Here is a 22686-nt window from a genome sequence, read left to right on the forward strand (position 1 = left end):
AATCCCAAATCTATCTGAAAGACTTAGAGTTGGTAGTCCATCTCCTAATGTTGCGCTCCATCCATATATGCGAGATGATAGCCCCACAAGCCAACAAGTCAATTCTATCACAGTGCGAGTTACCCCCAAAAGATTGGATGATCCACTTCCACTCTCTCCGAAAAGGCAGAGTCCTTCTTCTAGGCCAACATTTGATGAGGATTCCAGACCAAATGGTGGCCGAAAAAGAGCATTCAAAGAACAGATGATCAATAGTTTCTAAGCCGTTCCAACAGAAGCAGCAAGCTGAAGAGACACTTAGATGCCAGTGAATGAGGAAAGACTGAGTTGGGAGACAGTTTGTAAGAGTATGCCAAACACAAGCTAGGTCTTGGAATATGCCCTTTGAACCAAACAACCTTGAACCAAGCAGTAGAAGGACCTCATGAACTCATGAGATTCCAAGCTGATTTGGAGCTGAAAATACCTGAAGCTGATGGAGTCAAAGAAACCAAGTCTCTAGATCTCATTGCCCTTCTGATCAAAGGAGGGAGAATTCCAAATAAATTCAAGCTGAGGGGAAGGTGGAGGGACCCAAGATCCAGATGAGATGATGTCTGCAACTGAGGAAAGTCTACGAAGACCAGCCCTATAAATATCTCTTGAACTGACTAAGGGAAGGAGGATGCCCAAGGGATGCCAATGATCAAGCCAAAGTCTGGTGGAGGAACCATCAACAATCTTTGTAGTAACAGGCCCAAGGGCTAACTTTCTACATTTGAGAATGTTTTTCCAGACCCAAGAAGCATTTGGAGAGCTGGAAACGGTCCAAATTGAATCTCTTTGAAGGAGCCCCGAATAAATCCAATCGACCCAGATGTTGTTGTGCTTGGCTGCAATTTTCCAAATGAGTTTAAGAATCACAGCCATGTAATTACCCTATTCTATAGTGTACTGACACAAGGCATGTTTGACCTTTGAAATGAGCATAGATAAAGCACTTCAGAGATGCTGAGGGGAGATTCAATTGTGCGGCTGAAGTTCTAGAGATTCGGACCCTGGTAGGTCCACGTGCATTATTCATTTATTTGTCATCTTTTCTCCATTGAATTCATATACCGTTAAGTAATCCTAATATTCTAAATCTGTAATGCAGCTGAATGATGGGATCTCTAAGGGAAAGACTCACCTAACTTGAGAAATATAGCAATCAGGTGCTTTCTCAGACTTGTTCTGCCTCTGGATCCAAGCACAAATGGAGTACATTTTTATTGATCTACTCCAAGAGGTAGAATCGAATGGATCACAAACGACTGGAATAGTTGGTATATGTGCATTATAATATGAGACTCAGAATGCAGCACATACACCAAGCCAGGGAGGGTAATAACGATCCCTAGAATGAGACATGAGTCATTCAAGAGGCCAACGTCGTCGATTCGTACCACCACCTGAGCAGCAGGGTGATATACTGGAGTCCATGGACATCAGTGTCAGAGACTTGATTGATAGTCTCGGAGGCATGAGAATTGAGGGTGGTATGTATGTGGAGCAGTGGGGTACACCATCATATGGTTACTGGCCATATGGCACAGGGAGCACCGGTTCCGACTATAGTCAATTAGTCATTATACTGGGTATGATCAGTTTGGGCAGGTTGGCTCTTCATCATCAGTACCTTTGGTCTCTGAGTATGAGGGTCAATCACGCATCAGGTCAAGTTCTGTGGACAGGACCTTCGGGTACCGGCCCTCGAGCCATACATGTAAATTCCAGTTCCAGTTTCACATGCACCTCAGTTCCAGTAGCAGTGGCTCTCGCTCGAGTTCTACACAGTTCAGAGATATATACCCTAGGTTAGGGTACCTCGAGTACGTTGCCGATTCGAATCTATAGGGCTGTTGTGGATGACTTCGAGCGTTTCATCCGCCACATTATGACATGGCCAACTTTTGTGATTCAGTCGGACGAAAACTTGATTCAGCATCAGCAACATTCTAGTCGTTTTGATCCGGCTCGACACTCATTCCAATACTAGGTGACTCACTACTTGTTGCTTGTATTGTTCACTCTTATAGTCTTATATATGTCACTCTTTGATTCTTTGTAACAAATAATCTATGATGCATGATTTATTTAATCGTTTATAGTTTCATGTCTATTCATTCCTAATGCTTATTTAGGTTTTTTTACTTGAATTATGTGTTCTAGAACTGAAGATTGTATGAGAGGCCATATCACTGTATATATACAACGGAGACTACCAACCATAGGTCCAAAGTCTAACTACCATATTGAGTTAGTTTTATAAAAATTTAAGGGTTCCATTATGTTTATAGGGCCTAATATAGATTATTCTGCAAATTTCATAGCCTACTTAGGTCATATGGCCACGAAAACTAAGGGCCAAAAAAAAAACAACCAACTCGGCTGAGACAACTCGGTTTCGGGCCTGAGCAAAACCAGGTCTAAAACCGAGACCTCGAACCTTTCTGAAAAGAATAACATTACTAACTACCCACTTATTGAAATTGGAACCTTCCAATATTCACCAAAAACCTGTGAAGCTGCTAAGTCTAGCATACTCCTTGATTTGAAATTTCAGCATTTATCTTCAAGGACTTCATCTTTATGTCACCAGAATTTTCATGCATATCTTAAGTGAATAATTGATCCATAAATCAAACATATAACAAATCCCATAAGTTTCACTAGACTTCGACATGTATTTAATTGTTGCAAAGAAACTAAGTGGTCATAGTACCATAATGATGAAGTCATCATAAGAAAGAAGGATAGATTTTAAAATTTTTAATTCTATAAATCAATAGTACATCTTCATTAATATATTAAGGATATCTAAGTCACCAAATACATGCAGTAGTATGTATATCACCTTCCTGACATGAAAACAGCATCATACTGCCCGCGACTAGCTGCAAGGACACGTTGTTTCAACTTTTTAAGGGATGGAAGCACTTCAAACGCAGGCAGCTCTGTAAAGTAGATACCAACATAGGACTGATTAATTTTTGAGTTAATCAACAGAAGAGGAAAATATCAGAAAAAAAAATATGATTACAACTTTCCAGAACTACTCATACCTAGATCATTGACACAAACATCTTGAGATATTCCCTTCTCTGAGATCTTCTCCAGCAAAACCAAAGGGTCAACCTTGCTCGTCTGATCCATCCGAAGGCGCTACACAAATCAAATCTGGACTTGTAAAGAAGGCAGAGAGACAAAATAAAGAAATGTAATAAGTTATTTCCTGAGTTTAAATTTGCAGTGCCTTGTAAACTTCAGCTGTGGAGCATGCTTGTTGTGGCTTTACAAGAACCATTGGCATGTCCAAGGGTATCGGGAGAGGAAAATCTTGAACAACCTGGCAAAACAGATACAAATATCATTATTGTAACTAGTTAGAATCCAAAAACACCATAACCGAGAGTGATGGGAAGAGAGGAGATGAAGAAGAGGAAGGTGGACTGTCTAGATAATGGATCGAACTAGCAGTCCCCTCCCAAAGAGCCTTTATTTATATAAAATCAGAATACAATTGAAGACTCCTAACCCTACTAAGAATCACCAAATTAGAAACATAGACACAATAGCCCTAACCCTAGAGCCCGATACACTCTTAACAATTATATATACAGATATATAAAGAAACAAATGTTTGACAACAACAACAATAAACTCAGTCTTATCCCAACTTAATGGGGTTGGCTACATGGATCCAAAGAGAACAAAGTACAGAAACAGAATTATTTTAAAAAAGAAGAGCAGAGAGTAAGAGGAAGTAGGCACAGCCCAGCACGTAAAGAGAAACTCAGCTAAATGGGGTCTGCAACATGAATCCTTGCTCTCCAATAGGCTCTGTCCGAGGTCATACTTGGTAAAAGACCTAGGCCATTCATGTCCTTCCTCACCACTTCCCCTATGGTCATTTTAGGTCTGCCCCTAGCTCTTTTAACTCCTTCAATCGGAATCATATCCCTTCTCCTTACTGGGGCATCCCTAGGTCTCCCTTGAATATGGCCATACCACCTCAAACGACTCTCGCGGAGCTTGTCGTTGATTGGAGCAACTCCCAAATCCGCTCTTATACGTTCATTCCTAACTTTATCTTTCCTTGTTTTTCCACATCCATCTTAACATCCTCATCTCTGCTACACAAAGCTTAATATGACACTTCTTAACTGCCCAACATTCTGCCCCATACATCATGGCCAGGCTTATAACAGTTCTATAGAACTTACCTTCAAGCTTTAGAGGAATGTGCCGATCACACAGCACTCCGAATGCACCACTCCACTTTATCCAACTCACTTTAATTCTTTATGAAACATCATCCTCAATGTCACCTTCTTTATTTATGATTGACACTGGATATCTAAAATAGTCACTTTGCGGTACCTCTCTTTCCTCAATTCGCACCATATTAGTAGTTTAGTACCCATCATAGTGTGACTAAAATTACACATCATATACTCCGTCTTCATTCTACTAATCTTAAACCCTCTTGTTTCCAAGGTTGACCTCTAAAGCTCTAATTTAGAGTTAATCCCTTCTTTTGTCTCATCCACCAAAACAATATCATCGGCAAAGACCATACACCATGGGACCTCATCCTGAATCCTCTTGTTTAGTTCATCCATTATAAGCGCAAAAAGGTAAGGACTTAAAGTTGAACTCTGATGTAACCCAATTGTAATTGGGAATTCCTGGCCCTGGCCTCTCACAGATCTCAAATTAGTCACCATGCCCTCATACATAACCTTAATGACATCCACATATTTACATGACACCCCTCTCTTCATTAGGACATGTTGGATTAGATCTCTAGGGACTCGGTTATAGGCTTTTTCCAGGTCGATAAAGACCATATGGAGATCCTTCTTGCTATCTCTATATCTTTCAATGAGCCTCCTTAATAAGTAGATAGCTTCAGTCGTGGATCTACCTGGCATATAGCCAAATTGGTTCACCGAGATATGAGTCTCTCTTCTCAAACAGGCTTCAATAGCCCTCTCCCACAGTTTCATGGTGTGGCTCATTAGCTTTATGCTTCTATAGTTATTACAATTTTAAACATTGCCTTTATTTGTAGATCGGGACTACAATGCTTCTTCTCAATTCATTTGGCATCTTCCTTGTGTTCATAATCCAATTAAACAGATTGGGTAAGCAATAAACCCCACAACCTCCAAGGGTTTTCCAAATTTCAATTGGGATCTCATCCGGTCTTGGTGTTTTGTTTGCTTTCATCTTTCTTAAGGCTTCCGTAACTTTCGCCACAGTAACCTTTCGTACATAAGTATGACGTGTGGAATCATGTTGACTAATGTGATCATCCGGGTAATTTATGCTCGACCTATCTCCATTCAGTAGGTCACAAATATGCTCATCCCATCTCTTCACAATGTCCTCATCGTTTACCAGAACTCTTCCGTCCTCACCCTTTATACACCTCACCTGATCAAAATCTCTGCTCCTCTAGTCTCTCATAAACAAAATGTTTGACCAATGAGAAAAATTGCAAGGATTTTTTAATCACATTCAACAACCAAAGGTTTGAAGTAAATGATTTTTAATGATCCTTTCCTGCAGCTATGTTTACGTTTGGTAGTAACAAGTAGCAGAGACGGTTTCAAGATGTATGTGTGCTGCTTATGTTCAACCAAAGGTTTCTTAACGTGTCTGGCAGTGACTTGTTTAAGGGTGTTCCCACTGAGGTATTGTTAAGCAATTGGGGGGGGGGGGGGGGCTTTGATTGCATCTATAGACTTCATCAGTTGCCAGTATTCTATGTTTAGTCCCCTCCCCCTACAAGAATGAGAAGCTGATTTTTTATTGTGGTTGCTCTTTGAGTCTCTTGGCAAACCTATTTCCATCTAGGTTTGAGGCATCATGTCATCAGAGATTGGAGTATAGAGGAGGGCTGTTTATTCTGGTCCTATCTCCCTCCCCCCACTTCATGTTAATAGGGAAATATCAAGTCCCATAAAGATGTTTTGGTCATTTAGCAAGAACTGAGCTTTTCCTTTCTTTTTCTTTGTTGGATTTGGTGTGTCCATCACACCCAATTCACTAATTGTGTAATGAATTTGCATAACGTTATTGGGCGAGTGGTTGTCCTTAGGTTTGCAAATAAAATTGTTCACAAGGGGCAGAACTGTTAAGAATAGTTGTATCAGGGGTATATATGTACATAACCCCTCTTTTGTGTATTCTTTATGTCATTTGTATAAGGCCAAGGGCCTGTGTGTAATTACATATTCTTTTCAATATAAGCATGTTAGTCTCTTGTTTTGAGACATAACACACAAAACCAAAACCGTGGCTGCTCTCTATCTCTTTCTTCTCTTCTCCTTCTTCCACCCTAAATGTTAACATGGTATCAGAGCTGATTCTGCTGTTTGCAAGTGTTTGAAGGAAGTTTGGAGTGTGAAGAAGGTTTTCTTTCACTTGGTTGCTGCTGCTGTTTGAAGGTCTGGTTAGGTTATCTTCTCCAAGTTGTTTCTCTTTGGTTTGGAATCCAAATGGAGTGCTCTAGTTTCGTTTGGGAATCCTCTTTGATCTCCTTGGCTTCTCTCAAGCTTTTTCCAAGCATCCATTCATCCACAAGGAATCTCGTGGTGGCTGTTCTGCTCAGAATTTCCACCAGCTTGAGTCTAGATTGGCACCTTGGTCTTCAATAGGGCTTTGTTTGACCATTATTTATGGTCTATTTGCATCGTTTTTTGGTAAGGAACATTACTCATCCTTACTCCGCTGCTGTTTGAGTAATTTCTAAAGATCTACAAGTGTTTTTAAGCCCTTTTTGGCTATTGTTTGCTCTGTTTTGTGCCTACTGTTTTGGGAGATATCTGTTTGCTTGAAGTATTGCTGTTTCCCTATTCTAAGTGGTCGATTAAAGCTTCAATATGGGTGAGAAAAATGTTGAAACACCCCTGCCCCTTGTGGAAACAACTCCATCTCTCCCTTCTCCCTTTGAGAGCCCCAATATCCAACTTCCTATTGCCAAACTTGAGAACCACAACTATTTGGATTGGTCCCGCTCCATAAAATTGATTCTTCGGTGTAGGGGGAAGATGGGATACATCAATGGTAGCATCAAGGCCCCCCTTCCTACCGAACAAGGGTACTCCAAATGGGACACTGAGAATTCTCTTGTGATGGCCTGGCTTCTTTTCTCCATGAAGCCTGAGATTGGAAGAAGATTTATGGGCAAGGAGACTGCCAAAGACATTTGGGACAGTGTGGCCCGTATTTTTGATCGAGTTGGGGACTCTACAAAGGTGTACCAACTTCTCCAACAGATTGTTAGCCTGCGCCACGGTGATAGAAGCATCTCTGATTACTACAGTCTTGTTGTGGGCCTGTGGGAGGAGTATGATCACTATAGAGATCTTCAGTTGTGTCCTGATGATGAGGTCAAAGTGCACCGGTTGTTTGAGAAAGAGAGGGTCTTATTTCTCCTTGGAGGCCTTAATTCTGACTTTGAGCCTCTTAGGGTACAAATCCTTGGCCGCCCAAGTCTTCCCTCACTGGAGGAGGTGTGTAGATATCTACAGAGTGAGGAGACCCGTAGGGGTGCCATAGGGACTGCTCCCACTGTTGAGCACTCTGCTCTTGTTTCTTCCACCCCTCAGGACTCCACTAAGGGGGCTGCTAAGGGAGCTGCAAATGGTCGATTCTTATGTGACCATTGTAGCAAATCTGGGCATACGAAGGACTTTTGTTGGGATCTCCATAGGAAGCCCTCTGCTGGTTCATCTAGGGGACTGAAAGGGCAGCGGAAGAAGGGGCCCAAGGCTCATGTTGGAGTCATTGAATCTAATCCATCCTCTCTGTCTAAAGAAGACATTGCTGCATTTCGCCGGATTGTGGCCCATCTGGATGGTTCCTCTGCTACTCCTTCCACTGCAGTGTAAGCATCTTCCTCCTCCGGTACCACACCTTGGGTCATTGACTCAGGTGCCACGGATCATATGACTAGTAGGTCTCAGCTGTATAATTCCTATTCTGTTTGTTCTAGGAAAGATAAGGTAAAAATTGCTGATGGTTCCTTCTCCTCTATTTCTGGTAAGGGAGATATCCAAGTTGCACCATTTTTACCTTTGAAGTCTGTTTTTCATGTTCCCAACTTTGCCACTAACCTCCTTTCAGTTAGCCAATTGACTAAATCTTTGAACTGCTTTGTCACCTTCTTTCCTACCCATTGTCTTTTTCAGGATTTGGTGACGAGGAGGGTGATTGGCAGTGGTCGTGAGGCTAACGGCTTATATGTTTTGGAGACTGGTGCTTCCCCTGTTGTGCAAGCTCAGTCCTATGTTTGTGGGCAAGAAGGTGGACATACTCAGGAGGATATTTTGCTCTGGCATCGTCGTTTGGGACACCCTTCCTTTTCTGTTATGAGGAAACTGTTGCCACATTTATTTACTTCTTTTCCTGTCACTCATGTTTTTTATTGTGACCTTGTCTATTTGCCAAAAGTTGTAAAACAGTTTATCCATCTAATGGTAATAGATCTACTTCACCTTTCACCTTATCCATACTGATGTTTAGGGGCCTTCCCCTGTTAACTCTTTGCGTGGCTTCCGCTACTTTGTTTCTTTCATTGATGACTTTTCTCGGGTTACTTGGGTTTACCTTTTGAAACATAAGAGTGATGTCTATGTTGCATTTAAAAATTTTTATGAGTTAGTGTATACCCAATTTCACACTCGGATCCAAATTGTCCGCTCTAACAAAAGTGGGGAGTATATGTATAGTGGTTTGGAAACCTTTTTTTCTGACCATGGCATTATACATCAGGTGGCCTGTGTTGATACCCCCCACAAAATGGGGTGGCTGAAAGAAAAAATCGCCATCTCCTTGAAGTGGCTAGATCCCTTTTGTTTACCATGCATGTTCCAAAAACTTTTTGGTCTGATGCCCTACTCATTGCTGTCTTTCTTATTAATCACATGCCATCTAGTGTCCTAAACTTCAAGGTTCCACTTGATGTCCTACCCTCATGGTCTTCTTCCTTTTCTCTTCCTCCAAGGGTGTTTGGTTGTATTTGCTATGTACATATTAGCAAATCTGCCCGCACTAAATTGGATCCTAAGGCCCTAAAGTGCATCTTTCTTGGGTATTCCTCCACCTCCAAAGGGTATAAATGCTATCATCCTCCTACTCGTCGGTGGCTTCTCTCCAAAGATGTTCATTTCTTTGAAATCATTCTGTATTTTCAGTCACCTCTTCAGGGGGAGTGTTCCTCTCTTGGTGGTGGTGTTGAGGGTGAAGAGGTTCCCGAGTTTGTTTCATTTCCTTTCTCCTCTCTTGTCCATATTTCCCCTTTTCAGATTGACAAGGGAAAGAAAAATTCTGTGGATACTGTTGTTGATGGGGAACCTTCTGTGGATACTGTTGTTGAGGGGGGAGCCTCCTAGTGCACAGGAGAACAGAGAACAGGGGGAGCTACTGGTGTATACGAAGGATAGGAGAAATCCTTCTTCATGGCTTCCTATAAAGAAGACCTGCCAAAATCCTTCTTCGTCTCCTCATCCTAAGCCTCCATCCATCGAGACAGGTATACCTTCCTCTACTTCTACATTCTCAGACTTAGATCTTCCTATTGCTCACCACAAGGGAACTCAGGCATGCACTAATCCCATTGCCAAGTTTGTTTCCTATGATTCTATCTCCCTTATAGGTATAGCCTTCATTGTGGCTATCTCATCCATCTCTATTCCCAAGAATGTAGCAGAAGCCATGGCAGATCCAAAATGGAGAGAAGCAATGAACACAAAGATGTTGGCTCTTGAGAAGAATCACACTTGGGACCTAGTTGAACTCCCTAAAGGGAGAATCCCTGTTGGATGCAGATGGGTATTCACAGTCAAGTTCAAGTCTGATGGTACTGTGGAGAGGTATAAGGCAAGACTTGTCGCCAAAGGTTATACACAGGTGTATGGCATTGACTATCAGGAAACCTTTGCTCCGGTGGCCAAACATAACTCCATTCATGTACTTCTCTCAATGGCTGCAAATCTTGATTGGCCATTGTACCAACTTGATGTGAAGAATGCATTCTTACATGGTGACCTAGAAGAAGAAGTATATATGCACTCTCCTCCTAGGTTCAAGCATCCAGGTGACAATGGGAAAATGTGTCGACTTAGGAAGGCTCTCTATGGACTCAAACAGTCTCCTAAGGCTTGGTTTGAGAGGTTCAGACAAGCCCTCCTACAAAATGGATATACTCAAAGTCAAGCTGATCACACATTGTTTATACAAAGGAAGGGCAGCACTATTACGGCTCTCATTGTTTATGTTGATGACATTGTGGTCACGGGAAACAGTGAAGCTGAAATCTCTATGTTGATGACATTGTGGTCACGGGAAACAGTGAAGCTGAAATCTCAAAGCTTAAGCTTTATTTGGCTCGACAATTTGAGATCAAAGATCTCGGTCTATTGAAGTATTTTCTGGGGATTGAAGTTTCAAGATCCAAGCAAGGGATCAATGTTTGTCAAAGGAAGTTTGTTCTTGATCTACTTACAAAGACAGGCTACTTAGGATGCAAACCAATCTCCTCCCCTATTGAGCAGAACCACAAACTAGGGGAAGATTGTGGTGAACCTCTTGTGGATGCTGAAAAGTATCAGAGATTAGTAGGTAAGCTAATTTATCTCTCCCTCACCTGGCCTGACATCACCTATGCTGTTGGAGTGGTAAGTCAGTTTATGCATGCACCCAAGATGGGACATCTTGATGCAGTTTATAGGATCCTCAGGTATTTGAAGTCATGCCCCGGAAAAGGTCTTCTCTTCTCTAGGAATGGTCACTTGAGAATTGAAGTATATACAGATGCTGATTGGGCCGGGTCTATTTCTGATAGAAGATCCACCTCTGGATACTGTACCTTTGTTGGGGGAAATTTAGTCACCTGAAGAAGTAAGAAGCAACCTGTGGTAGCTAGGTCAAGTGCTGAAGCAGAATTTCGAGTCATGGCTCATGGTGTGTGTAAATCTTGTGGTTGAAGAAACTTGTTCAAGAATTGGGATTTGAGACGACTGAACCTATGAGTCTATATTGCGACAACAAGGCAGCCATCAGCATTGCTCACAACCCAGTTCAACATGACAGGACAAAGCATTTTGAGGTTGACAAACACTTTATCAAGGAGAAGATAGACTCTAAGACTATTTGTACTCCTTTTATGAAGACAAATGAACAAGTAGCAGACATCTTCACCCAAGGACTTAGCTCTCATCACTTTAGTTTTATGTTAGACAAGCTGGGTATGTATGACATATATCACCCAGCTTGAGGGGGAGTGTTAAGAATAGTTTATCAGGGGTATATATGTACATAACCCCTCTTTTGTGTATTCTTTATGTCATTTGTATAAGGCCAAGGGCCTGTGTGTACTTACATATTCTTTTCAATATAAGCATGTTAGTCTCTTGTTTTGAGACATAACACACAAAACCAAAACCGTGGCTGCTCTCTATCTCTTTCTTCTCTTCTCCTTCTTCTACCCTAAATGCTAACAAGAACTAGACATTCTATTCATATCTTTATCACATTGTGTGAGCTCAGGAATGGAGATTCCTAACACAAGTGTGAGTATAAATATGTGTTTATTGAACTGGATCATATGGGAATCTTGAATGGATTATTGTCAGATGTTTAAGAACAAAATTCTCAATAAGTTTGCGATTGGTCCTGAGACTTGCGATTGGTGTAATAACGATTGAAGCCTCCCTGGCAATATTGGATTCATGGTATTTACCGGTGAGTGAAAGAGATGCTTGGCAAGGAATCCACTTCCCATATAGGGAGAATATCAAGAGAGCATCTGTTTCTGCTTGGTCGAAATTCCAGATCAGGTGGCATGTTTTGTAAATTGTTCACAAAAAATTTTCAAACGTTATTATTTAATTAATAAGTATTTTTAAAGAGTTAGAAAGTTGTTAATGTCCAATCAACAGTTCAGATGCACTCATTATGATGTTTCGATCGACAAGGGTGGTGACAATAATGAAGTTTCATGCCCATATATTCATTATGCGATATTGTAAAGTGGAGGGACTTAAATGTAAGAAAACTATTGGGCTTAATTGTTATATCTAATTTTAAGGGTCCTTAAGAAAGAATATCTTTATTTTAGAACTAGAGAACTATTCATACAAGGAATCTTTGGCAAAATCACCCAATGGGATCCCAACTCGAGTTTTTTTTTTTTTCTTTTTTCAACACAGGGTAGTCTTCGATTATTGCATTTGATGTATGTCCATCAAACCCAATTTAATTTGATTAAATTAATTAATACATTTTCATATTCATATGCTTGCGATTATTTTGATAATGTGCAATTGCGTACTTTTACTGTCACTTGTTCACAACTATTGCCACATTGTATATTTCCGTAATAGGGATTAACATGCAAATATAAATGTGGGCACTTAATTGTGTTGAAAATTAATCCATTGGAATTCCTGATTTGGTCTACTGCCATTCTATTCACAAGGAAAATTTCCGGTAGTTACTTTTTCCCATACCTTAGAGGCGCTTACTGTTGCATTTATATTTCATGCAATAGTGGTATGATGTATATACGTGAATGGGGATATTCCTCAATAACCAATTAGGTAATCATGGGATCATCTCCATGGTTACCCATGGAAAACCAATAAGAAGAATTATGTGATTTAGTATAAAAATTTATCAAACCCAGCTCTTTCTTGTCCAATAAAAATTAGGTTAATCAAGAAGAGAAAAGAACATCTCTTTTCCATCCCATGGAAAGAGAAAACCATCTCACACCCGAATGCGCAGCGGAAAGAGATCTATTCGGGTGCTCTTTCACATCCCATGAATATCAAATAAAAGAAAAACTTAATGCACAAATAAAACATTAAGATTTGCTAACCTAGAGAGCCTCAAGTGTTGCTCCTCCTCCAGATTATGGTTCTTCTCCTAACAACCACTTCAAGAAACCCTTTCTTGAACCTTCATGATGCAGCTAAAGATTCCCAAGTCAAATAACCAGCTTCTCCAAGAACCAGAAAGATCCAATCTTCCAAGGAACTAGGGTTTTCAAAAACCTAAAATAGCTCTCCTCTCAAAGAGGACAAGAGCAAGAGAGAAGAGCGAGGAGAGAAAAATCGTGTGGAGGGGGAGGGCCGAAAAATTCAGCCAAGCATCCTTGGCCGAACCTCCCCCCTTAGGTTTAAATAGTTGGGGCTCTAAAGCCCCATGCCAATTCCCAGCAAGAGTCTAACACACTCTCCCCTCAAATTTGACTTGAAACTAATGGGCTTTCTTGATGGGCTTCTAATTGGTAAAGAAGCAGAATCTAAAAGGGAAATAAAATAATTAATAGATTTAATTTTTAAAGGGCTTTTATATATTTGCATCATACCCATTTAAAATTAAATAGATTAATTATTAATTAGCAAATCCAAGAAATACCCCGCAAAATAACAACTTATTACGCTCCAACCCACCACTAATCAACATCATCGTTATGGAATCTAGGGCATGTATCTCAATACTGCCAAACCCCATTCCATAGTACATGTCCATATTAGAATGTCCGTGTACGTGATTGGAAACCACAAAACACGATCAAATCCTTTAATCAAATATATAAATATAACTTGTCATTTTATGTGAAAATAAGTTTTGCAAACCATTTCTAAAACAGTATAGGATCCTAATTCTCATCCGACCATCCACAAACAAACTATCCTTGATGTTCCCTAATCGGGCAGTGGAGGCCATGTTGAGTAAATCTTTCACTCACAAAATGTTCCCACATTCCAAGAACACTAGCTTCAGTTCTCTTGAACTTTAGTCGTTGATGAACCAAAGAATGCGTCCACATTTTGCAATGACAAGGCCCTCTTAGGTACTGGGTCTCGGTGACACATATCTATCCCAAACCAACATCTGGTAGTGATACATGAGGAAATCTATACAAGTAGATTCTTCACCAATATACACTAGTGTGTGTACTCGCATTTGTACCCTGACATCACCATGTCTAGGCATACCTAATGCGATGATCATATGATAAGGGTGTCCAGCCCAAACCCTAGTCGTGACTGCCATTTTAAGTGTAAACTTACGGACATACATTGCTCAAAAAGTTTATATCGTATGTCATAATATTAAACCAAAATGTATGAAAAGTTCAATATAAAGTAAATCGGGTTGAACTGGAACGAACCGGGTTTGATGGACATACATATCGTCCATACATATCCAACAATCTTCCACTTGTACATTAGAGCCAATTACCCATACATTTTAAACCCATGCCCTCCATGTGTTTTTCAAACACTCCAGGAGACAAGCCCTTTGTCATGGCATTAGACACATTTTAGTTGTGTCCACTTTAGAGATACTCACGTCGCCCTGCTGAATAATCTCCCTAATAAGGTGATACTTCCACTACACGTGCCTGTTCCTCTGATGAGCGCTAGGCTCCTTAGCTTATGCAATTGCCCCTCTCTTGTCACATAACAGGGGAATAGGGCATTTGACAAGGTCAGGGACCACCTCCAGATCTGATAGAATTTCCTCAGCCAAACACCTTTTGCGACATCACAAGATGCAAGGTGTTCTGCTTCGGTAGTGGAATCGACTGTAGATTTCTGTTTTGCACTCTTCGAAACAATGATACCACCACCCATTAGATAAACCACCCAGACGTGGATTTTCTGTCGTGTCTATCAGTTTGGAAATCTGAGTCAGTATACCCCAAAATCAACAATTGATCACATCTATAAACTAAGAAATAATCCTTAGTCCTCCTCAAATACTTACGGATGTTTTTCACAACAGTCCAATGCTCTCATCCGGGATTTGACTGGTAACGGTTCACTATACCTATTGCATAGCAAATGTCTGGCCTTGTACATAACATAGCGTACATAAGACTCCCTACCGCAAAGGAATAGGGAATCCTCTTCATCTCTTCAATATCTGTCTGAAGACATTGAGATTTGGAAAGACTGACTCCATGCCCAAAAGGAACACTTCCTCTCTTGGAGTTCTTCATACTGAATCTGGCAAGGACTTCATCTATATAAGTTGTTTCTAATAAGCCTACATGCCTAACATCCGTCTTTGGCGATATCTTACGAGTTTAATCCCTAGGATGAAAAAATAGTGGACAACCACTGCTTAATCGATGAAAGAAACCCCACATCGTTTCCGATAAACAATATGTCATCTACGTACAAAACAAAAAAAATGCTACACTCCCACTAAATTTCTTGTAAACGCATGGTTCATCTATATTTTGATTAAAACCAAATGATTTGATTGATTAATTAAACCTGATGTTCCAACTTCTGGAAGCCTACTTTAGTCCATTGATGGACCTTTGCAACTTGCATACTATACTTTGCCTTCTTCCTCCAAGGAAGAGAACCCCTCTGGCTATTGCATAGATTTCCTCATTGAGGAATCCATTCAGAAATGCGATTTGCACATCCATCTACCAAATTTCATAATCAAAGTACGCTGCGATTACTAACAAAATCCTGATGGATTTCATTGTCGCCACTGGGGAAAAAGTCTCATCATAGTCTACACCCTCTTTCTGGGTATATCCTTTTGCCACCAGCCTTGCCTTGAATCTTTCAACTTTTCCATCAGGACCCTTCTTCTTGAAGATCCACTTACATCCAATGAATTTTACCCCACTGGTGGATCGACTAGAATCCAGACCTTATTGGAATGCATTGAATCCATTTCAGAGTGCATCGCTTCCAACCATTTAACAGCATCAACATCCTTAAGAGACTCAAAGTATGTTGTCGGATCATCATCCGACTCAACTGAAACAATGTGGAACTCTTCCATTGTTTTATCATCTTCTGTGAGTAAAGCAAACCTAGTGGGTGGTCTGGATATCCTCCCACTGCGTTAAGGTTCTTGAGATGTTGGGATTTCAGTAGGTACATTAGTTGGTCTCACTTCTGGAAGTGAAGTTTCTGAGTTATCCTGTAATTCCTCAATAACTCCAGGTTCTGACTTCTAGGTGAGTGTTTCTTCCTCAAGGAAAGTAGAATATTTACTTACAATGACCTTTTGGTCATTGGGGTCATAGAAGAAAAGTCTATCGTGCCTTTGGGGTATCCCAAGAAATAGCACCATGAAGTCCTAGATTCCATCTTATTTGTTTTTTTTTTGCTTACATACATGTGTAATGCAGCCCCACACCTTAAGATGTTGTATACTGGGCTTTTGCCCTCTCCATAACTCAAACGGTGTCTTAGCCAAAGATTCAGTTGGAACCCTATAGATATACATGGCTGTTTCTAATGGCAAATCCCCAAAAAGATAGACGGAGTTCACTATAAGTGAGCATAGTCTAAACCATATCCAATAGAGTCCGGTTGCACCGTTCGGATGCACCATTCTGTTGTGGTGTTCCAGGATTTGTTAGTTGACTAACAATCCCATGTGATGTGAGATACCCTATAAACTCATCCAACAAATACTTTCCTCTACAATCTGATCGTAAGGATTCAATGCGTTTATCCAACTGTCTTTCGACTTCGGCTTGGAATTCCTTGAATTTTTCAAAAGCTTCCATTTTTTTACGCACCAAGTAGACGTATCCATATCTAGAGTAATTGTCTGTAAAGGTTATAAAGTATTCATATTCATACATTGCTTGTATGTTTATGGGTCCACACACGTCAGTGTGTATCAATTCTAACAGATTTGTAGCTCTAGCACCTTTATTGCTAAAGGGTTTCTTGGTCATCTTGCCCTGAAGGCATGACTCACAGGTAGGAAACGGTTCGACCTTTAGACTATCCAAGGGTCCATCCTTTACTAACCTACTAATTTGGTCCATGTTACTGTGACCTAATCTTAGATGCCACATATACGTTAGATTCATTGGAGTTGCTTTCTGTTTCAGAACAACATTTGAAACAATATTCATTTTAACCGGACAATCTAGAAAATACAAATCATTTTGCAAATAACCAGATGCCACAAAAGAGTTATTTAAACAAATAACTAATTTAGAATTAAAGGAAAAACTATACCGTCCAAAACAGGTTTTGAAACTGAGAATATCTTCCTCTTAAAAGAGGGTACATAATAACAATCCCTTAAAACTAAATTAACAGAACCAAAATTTAAATAATAAGTTCTAACAATCATCGTCATGGCTTCAACTCCAGTGCCCATCCTCATGCACACCTCATTTATTTCCAACTTCCTTTGTTAGAGTTGTTAGAATATTTTGTATCAGGGTAGTTCTGTCATGAACAAAACATGACTAAGTTGTATTTTTTCCTTTCTTTTCTTATTTCCAATTACCACCCTAGGGAGGTCTATGTAATTCATAGAAGTGTATTAATGAAGTTATTATGTGTGTTGAGAATCACAAAATACACATAATCGATTCTCTCAACCTCTCTTCTCTTCTCTCCTTCTTCTCCTTCTTGCTACAAATCTCTTCTCTTACTAGACTCGATCCATCTTCAAGTTCTAACTTAGTATCAGAGCTGAGTCCTCTGGTTTGAGAGTCGACTAAGCTCGGTTGTCCTTTCTTTCACCTCTCTTTGAAACCCTAAGAGGATAAAGGGTTCCACTAGAGGCTGTACTATGTGAAGCAATACTCATACTACATTCTTTAGAGGTCTATTCTTCAAGCCAACATACAATGGAGGGAGTCTAGAAGCTGTTGAAGGAGATTAAAGCCGTAGCAGCTACCCAGAAATTTCCACTAGCCTTTGCTTCTCAGTTTTGTTTCTGTTTGCTTTTCTGCTTGGTTTGCTATGACACCAAGCCCATTTGGATCGCCCAAGGGTCCCTTTTAAGTCCACAAGAGCTCGGTTAGAAAGGGGGAATGGTTAGAGAGCATAGCTCTCTTCTATGCTACTGCACAGGTACCGCCAGCTGTGTTTTTTTTCTTCTCTGTTTGAAGTTTTTTGGATGTTATGTGGTGAATGGTTGCTATGAGTTGTGGAGTTGCACTACTTAAGTGACTTTCGTTGTTATGGAATGAAGTTGGGATGCACATGAAGTGTTGATGCTAGTGGTGGTGATGATGCTAGCAGGGAAAAGAGCACAAGGAAAAAAAGTTGCTTGTACTAAAAAGAGGTGAATGCTTAAAGGGAAGAGGGAAGTAGTCCTGCCTAAAGTCCTCTGTGGATCCTCATCCTCAGTCTCATCCTCCCCAGTTAGATAACATTTCTCCTCCTGAATTAGATCTTCCCATTGCTATGAGGAAGGGGAAGAGAGCCTGTACTAATCCCATAGACCAGTTTGTCTCCTATGACTCTATATCTCCTACAGGTATTGCCTTCTCCATTGCCCTCGAGTCTTCTTCCATTCCCAAAAATGTCACAAGGCCTTATCCGATCCAAAATGGATGCAAGCAATGTCTGAGGAAATGGTGGCTCTGGAGAAGAATAGTACTTGGACACTGGTTGATCTTCCAGGGGGAGAATTCCAGTTGGGTGTAGATGGGTTTATACCATCAAGTATATATCGGATGGTACAGTGGAAAAATATAAAGCTCAGCTAGTTGCAAAAGGGTACAGTCACCAAAAGACTTTTCCCCTGTAGCCAAGCATAACTCAATCAGGGTTCTTCTTTCAGTGGTAGCTAATAAAGATTAGCCAATGTACCAATTAGATGTGAGGAATGCATTTCTTCATGGAGATTTAGCAGAAGAAGTATACATGCAGCTCCCACCTGGTTTTAAGTGTCCCTCAGCTGAAGGGAAAGTGTGTCTCTTGAAGAAAGCTCTCTATGGACTCAAGCAGCTCCCACCTAGTTTCACATATACATTTATAGTTTGATAACAAGAATGTATACATATACAGTATGAATGCAGCAACTTATATCATAGTTAAGCTTCATCATACATTGAAATGTCTTAACGAAGACATTGGAGTATATCCACCCATCAATGGAGGATACTTTCGATGCGGATAATATGGAATTGAAGGTATTCCACCCTTCGATCAATAATATAATAGTCCCTGGTCATCAAGCTTCTACCGTTCCATAACACGGACTGAAGATACTTTTGATCATCGATGAGCAACTCAAGCTTATGATTTTAACTCATCGATATTTTCATCGTTGTAACTGTATTCTTCGATTGGCCTCAGCACATAACTCATTTTCTTGAGTTGTAAGGATGTTTTAGGCCGACATTTTCGAGTTCCTAAAGGAAAAACATCATATCATATAATACATGTTTTATTTTACAATTATTATATCAACATGTTATAAAAAGTGCATACATCAACATATAATAATACTCTAGTATATAATCGTAATTACTAATAAGGTACTAATACTTTTCTTCATAGTTATATGACAATATCATATTTATTTATTGATTTCTTTGGTATTATTATATATCCATATTCCTTTTTATTGATTTATTTGGTATTACTATATATCCATATTCCTTTTTATATAATTAGTATAAATCTTGTGTAGTCTTAGTATGTATTTTGCTCCATGACTATATACAAGTACATATATCTTTTTTATAGTATTATTATTAATAATTTTTTATTATGTGCACATTTTTAATATTACTACTGTTGTATTACGTTATACTATAATATATAGATGTTAGAAGTAAGGGAGAGAGGGGGAGTCGTGAATAGGGAATAGCGTCAGCCCCTATTCACGATTCCCCTATTGGGGGTATTTTTGTCTATGGGATTTGTTTAATGTTTACCCTATTAAATAATATGATTTGGGGGCAGTCAAACTTACGGCTGCAGCCCCTATTCTGCAGATTCGATTCTCCTCTTCCTCCTCTCTTCTTCTTCTTCTTCTTTCACTAATCTTACATGGTATCAGAGCTAGGACTGTAGAGGTCGATTTTTCATCCTCAATCCTCTCTCTGTTCCTGCGCTTTAATTTGTATAAGCTTGTGGATTTGAAGAATTAAGGTTTTGGAACTTCTCGTGGTCTCATCTTAAAGGGGATGCAGCACCCTTTGCTGCAGTTTTATGGTTTTATTTGAGCCTAGTTCATGACTGTATAAAGAACTAGGTCTCGGTGGTTTATGTTTTGAATTTGGATTGAGTTATTGGCTGGCGTAGGTTGGTTGTGATTGATTGGAGGTCGTAGAAGGTTGTATCACCTTGCTGCCCTACAGTTTCAGAATTGTTTGTAATTTCAGAGGTGTTTGACAGTAATAAGTGAGTGCTGTCCATCAGTTTGCAAGTTCAGAAGTGGTTGCTGCCCATTAATTTCTCTCTGTCCGTGACTTCTCTGTGAAGATTTAATTTGGTTTTAGTTCAGCATGGGTGATGCAACGACTACTGTGACAGAATTGTCCTCCTCTTCTCATCGCATTACCGAAAGGAAACTTGAAGGGATTTCTTATTTTCAGCAATGGAAGAAGGTGGTTCGATTGGCCTTGACGGGGCGTGATCAACAAGATCATCTCACCAAGCCAAAGCCTGAAGGAGACAAGACATGGGATACGGTGGATGCAAGAATATTGAGTCAGATGTTGAACTCAATGGATAATCAGATTGCAGACCTGGTTACTCACATTGACACAGTAAAAGACTTATGGGACTATCTGAATGTCCTCTATTCTGGGAAGGACAACTTGTCTCGGATTTATGACCTGTCCCAAGCTTTTTATAAGGTGGATCAGAAGACTCTGCCTGTAACCCAATATTTTGCTGAATTCAAGCAACTATATGAGGAGCTGAATTCCATTCTTCCTATCACGTCTGATGTGAAAGAGATGCAGCAACAGCGAGAGCAGCTGGCTGTTATGGTATTTTTGGGTGGACTTAGAAAAGAATTTGAGCCAGTACAGTCTCAAATCCTCGGTGGGGATAGAGTCACCACACTCTCAGAAGCTTTTTCAAGAATTTTACGGGTTTCTCGTGAGAACAGCCACGATTCCTCTCATGGTAATGAGAATTCTGCCCTTGCAGCCTTCTCCAACCGTGGGTCCAGTGGTGGGACAGGTACAGGTAGTGGTGGTGGTAGCCTTGGTCATAGGTCAGGGAACAGTAAAGCACCCACATCCGGTACTTCAGAGACTTCAGTACAGGTGCGCACTTGTCATCATTGTGGCAGAGCTGGTGACATTCAACGCTTTTGTTGGAAGCTTCATGGTAAACCACCTCAGTTTGCAAATTCAGCCAGCAGTGATCCGGTGGTTACCCCTCCTTCTAAGCCTGAGGGTAAAACAGTGACTATGTCTGATGAAGACTATGAGCGGTTTACGCAATTTCAGAATTCTCAGTCACCTCAGTTCTCCACTGCTACCCTAGTTCAGCCAGGTAATGCTATTGCATGCCTATCATCTACTTCTCGTCCCTGGATCATTGATTCAGGTGCTTCGGACCATATGACTGGAGCATCAGGTATTTTTTCTTCGTTTCGTGAATCTTCTTCTGATGTTGTGTTAGCCAATGGGTCTCTTGCTAAAGTTAGGGGTACAGGCACTATGCATGTTACCCTCTCTTTGTCGTTGTCTTCCGTTTCTTACTTGCCCAAATTTCCTTTCAATTTATTATCTGTTCGCAAATTTACCAAAGCTAACAATTGTTTGGTTACCTTTTTTCCTGATTATTGTGAGTTTCAGGATCTCCAGTCGAGGAAGACGATTGGTAGAGGTTGTGTATCTGGGGAACTGTATCTTCTTGACGACGCATCCACTATGGTGTGTTCGAGCGTGGCACTTCCTCATCAGATTCACTATAGTTTGGGTCATCCTTCATTGTAGAGTTTGAAGCTTTTAGATAGTCGGTTTCAATCCTTGTCTAGTTTGCAGTGTGAGTCTTGTCAGTTTGGGAAACTTCACTGTGTAAGTTATCCCCCTCGAGTCAGTAATAGGGCTGTCCAACCCTTTTCTTTAGTTCATTCGGATGTGTGGGGTCCGTGTCCTGTTTCGTCTATGTTGGGTTTTCGTTACTTTGTCACTTTTGTGGATGACTTTTCCAGAGTTACCTGGATTTATTTAATGAAGGATCGTTCTGAATTATATTCCATTTTCTGTACTTTTGTGCTTGAAATTCAGAATCAATTTACTACTTCTTTGAAAGTTCTTCGAAGTGACAATGCAAAAGAATATTTTTCTGCTCCTTTTATGAGTTTATGGTTCAACATGGGATCATTCATCAGTTCTCTTGTGCGGATACACCTCAACAAAATGGTGTAGCTGAGAGGAAGAACAGACATTTGATGGACGTTACTAGATCTATTTTATTTGAGATGAACGTGGCTAAAGTTTTTTGGGTTGATGCTGTTTTGACTGCATGTTATCTTATTAACCGCATGCCTTCTTCTGTTTTGGGTGGTGGCATTCCATATTCTTTGTTGTTCCCTTCCCATCCGTTGTTTGTCTTACCACCATGTGCTTTTGGGTGTATTTGTTTTATTCGGGATCATCGTCTTGGTCGCTCTAAGTTGGATCCTAGAGCTCTTAAATGTCTTTTCGTGGGATATTCTAAAACCCAAAAGGGTTACCGGTGTTATTCTTTTGATTTGCGAAAGTACTTTGTTACCGCTGATGTCTCCTTTTTTTAATCTACTCCATTTGTTGCATCCTCGCCGCCTGCTTCAGAGATGGCCGATGATCTCCCTCTTTATGTTGTCGATACTTCTTCTCCTGTGCAGGATCCTTTGCCTCCGGTGCCACCTCCTACCAAACCACTGGATGTTTTT

General features: G+C 40.4%; 1 protein-coding gene across 2 annotated transcripts in view; it reads right to left on the bottom strand.

Moving 5' to 3' along the window:
- The window catches only part of LOC122643120 (4-diphosphocytidyl-2-C-methyl-D-erythritol kinase, chloroplastic/chromoplastic), a 43421-nt gene that overhangs the window by 12022 nt on the left and 8713 nt on the right, over window positions 1-22686 (bottom strand). For both annotated transcript variants that reach the window (XM_043836763.1, XM_043836762.1), the window contains 3 exons: window positions 3275-3367; window positions 3084-3183; window positions 2876-2975 (listed from right to left, as the gene is read on the bottom strand). In XM_043836763.1, the coding sequence (XP_043692698.1) occupies window positions 2876-2975; window positions 3084-3183; window positions 3275-3367 (293 nt within the window). The remainder of the gene's footprint in view (window positions 1-2875; window positions 2976-3083; window positions 3184-3274; window positions 3368-22686) is intronic.

The sequence above is a fragment of the Telopea speciosissima genome, chromosome 10 (genome assembly GCF_018873765.1).
Source record: "Telopea speciosissima isolate NSW1024214 ecotype Mountain lineage chromosome 10, Tspe_v1, whole genome shotgun sequence".
NCBI classification, from domain to species: domain Eukaryota; kingdom Viridiplantae; phylum Streptophyta; class Magnoliopsida; order Proteales; family Proteaceae; genus Telopea; species Telopea speciosissima.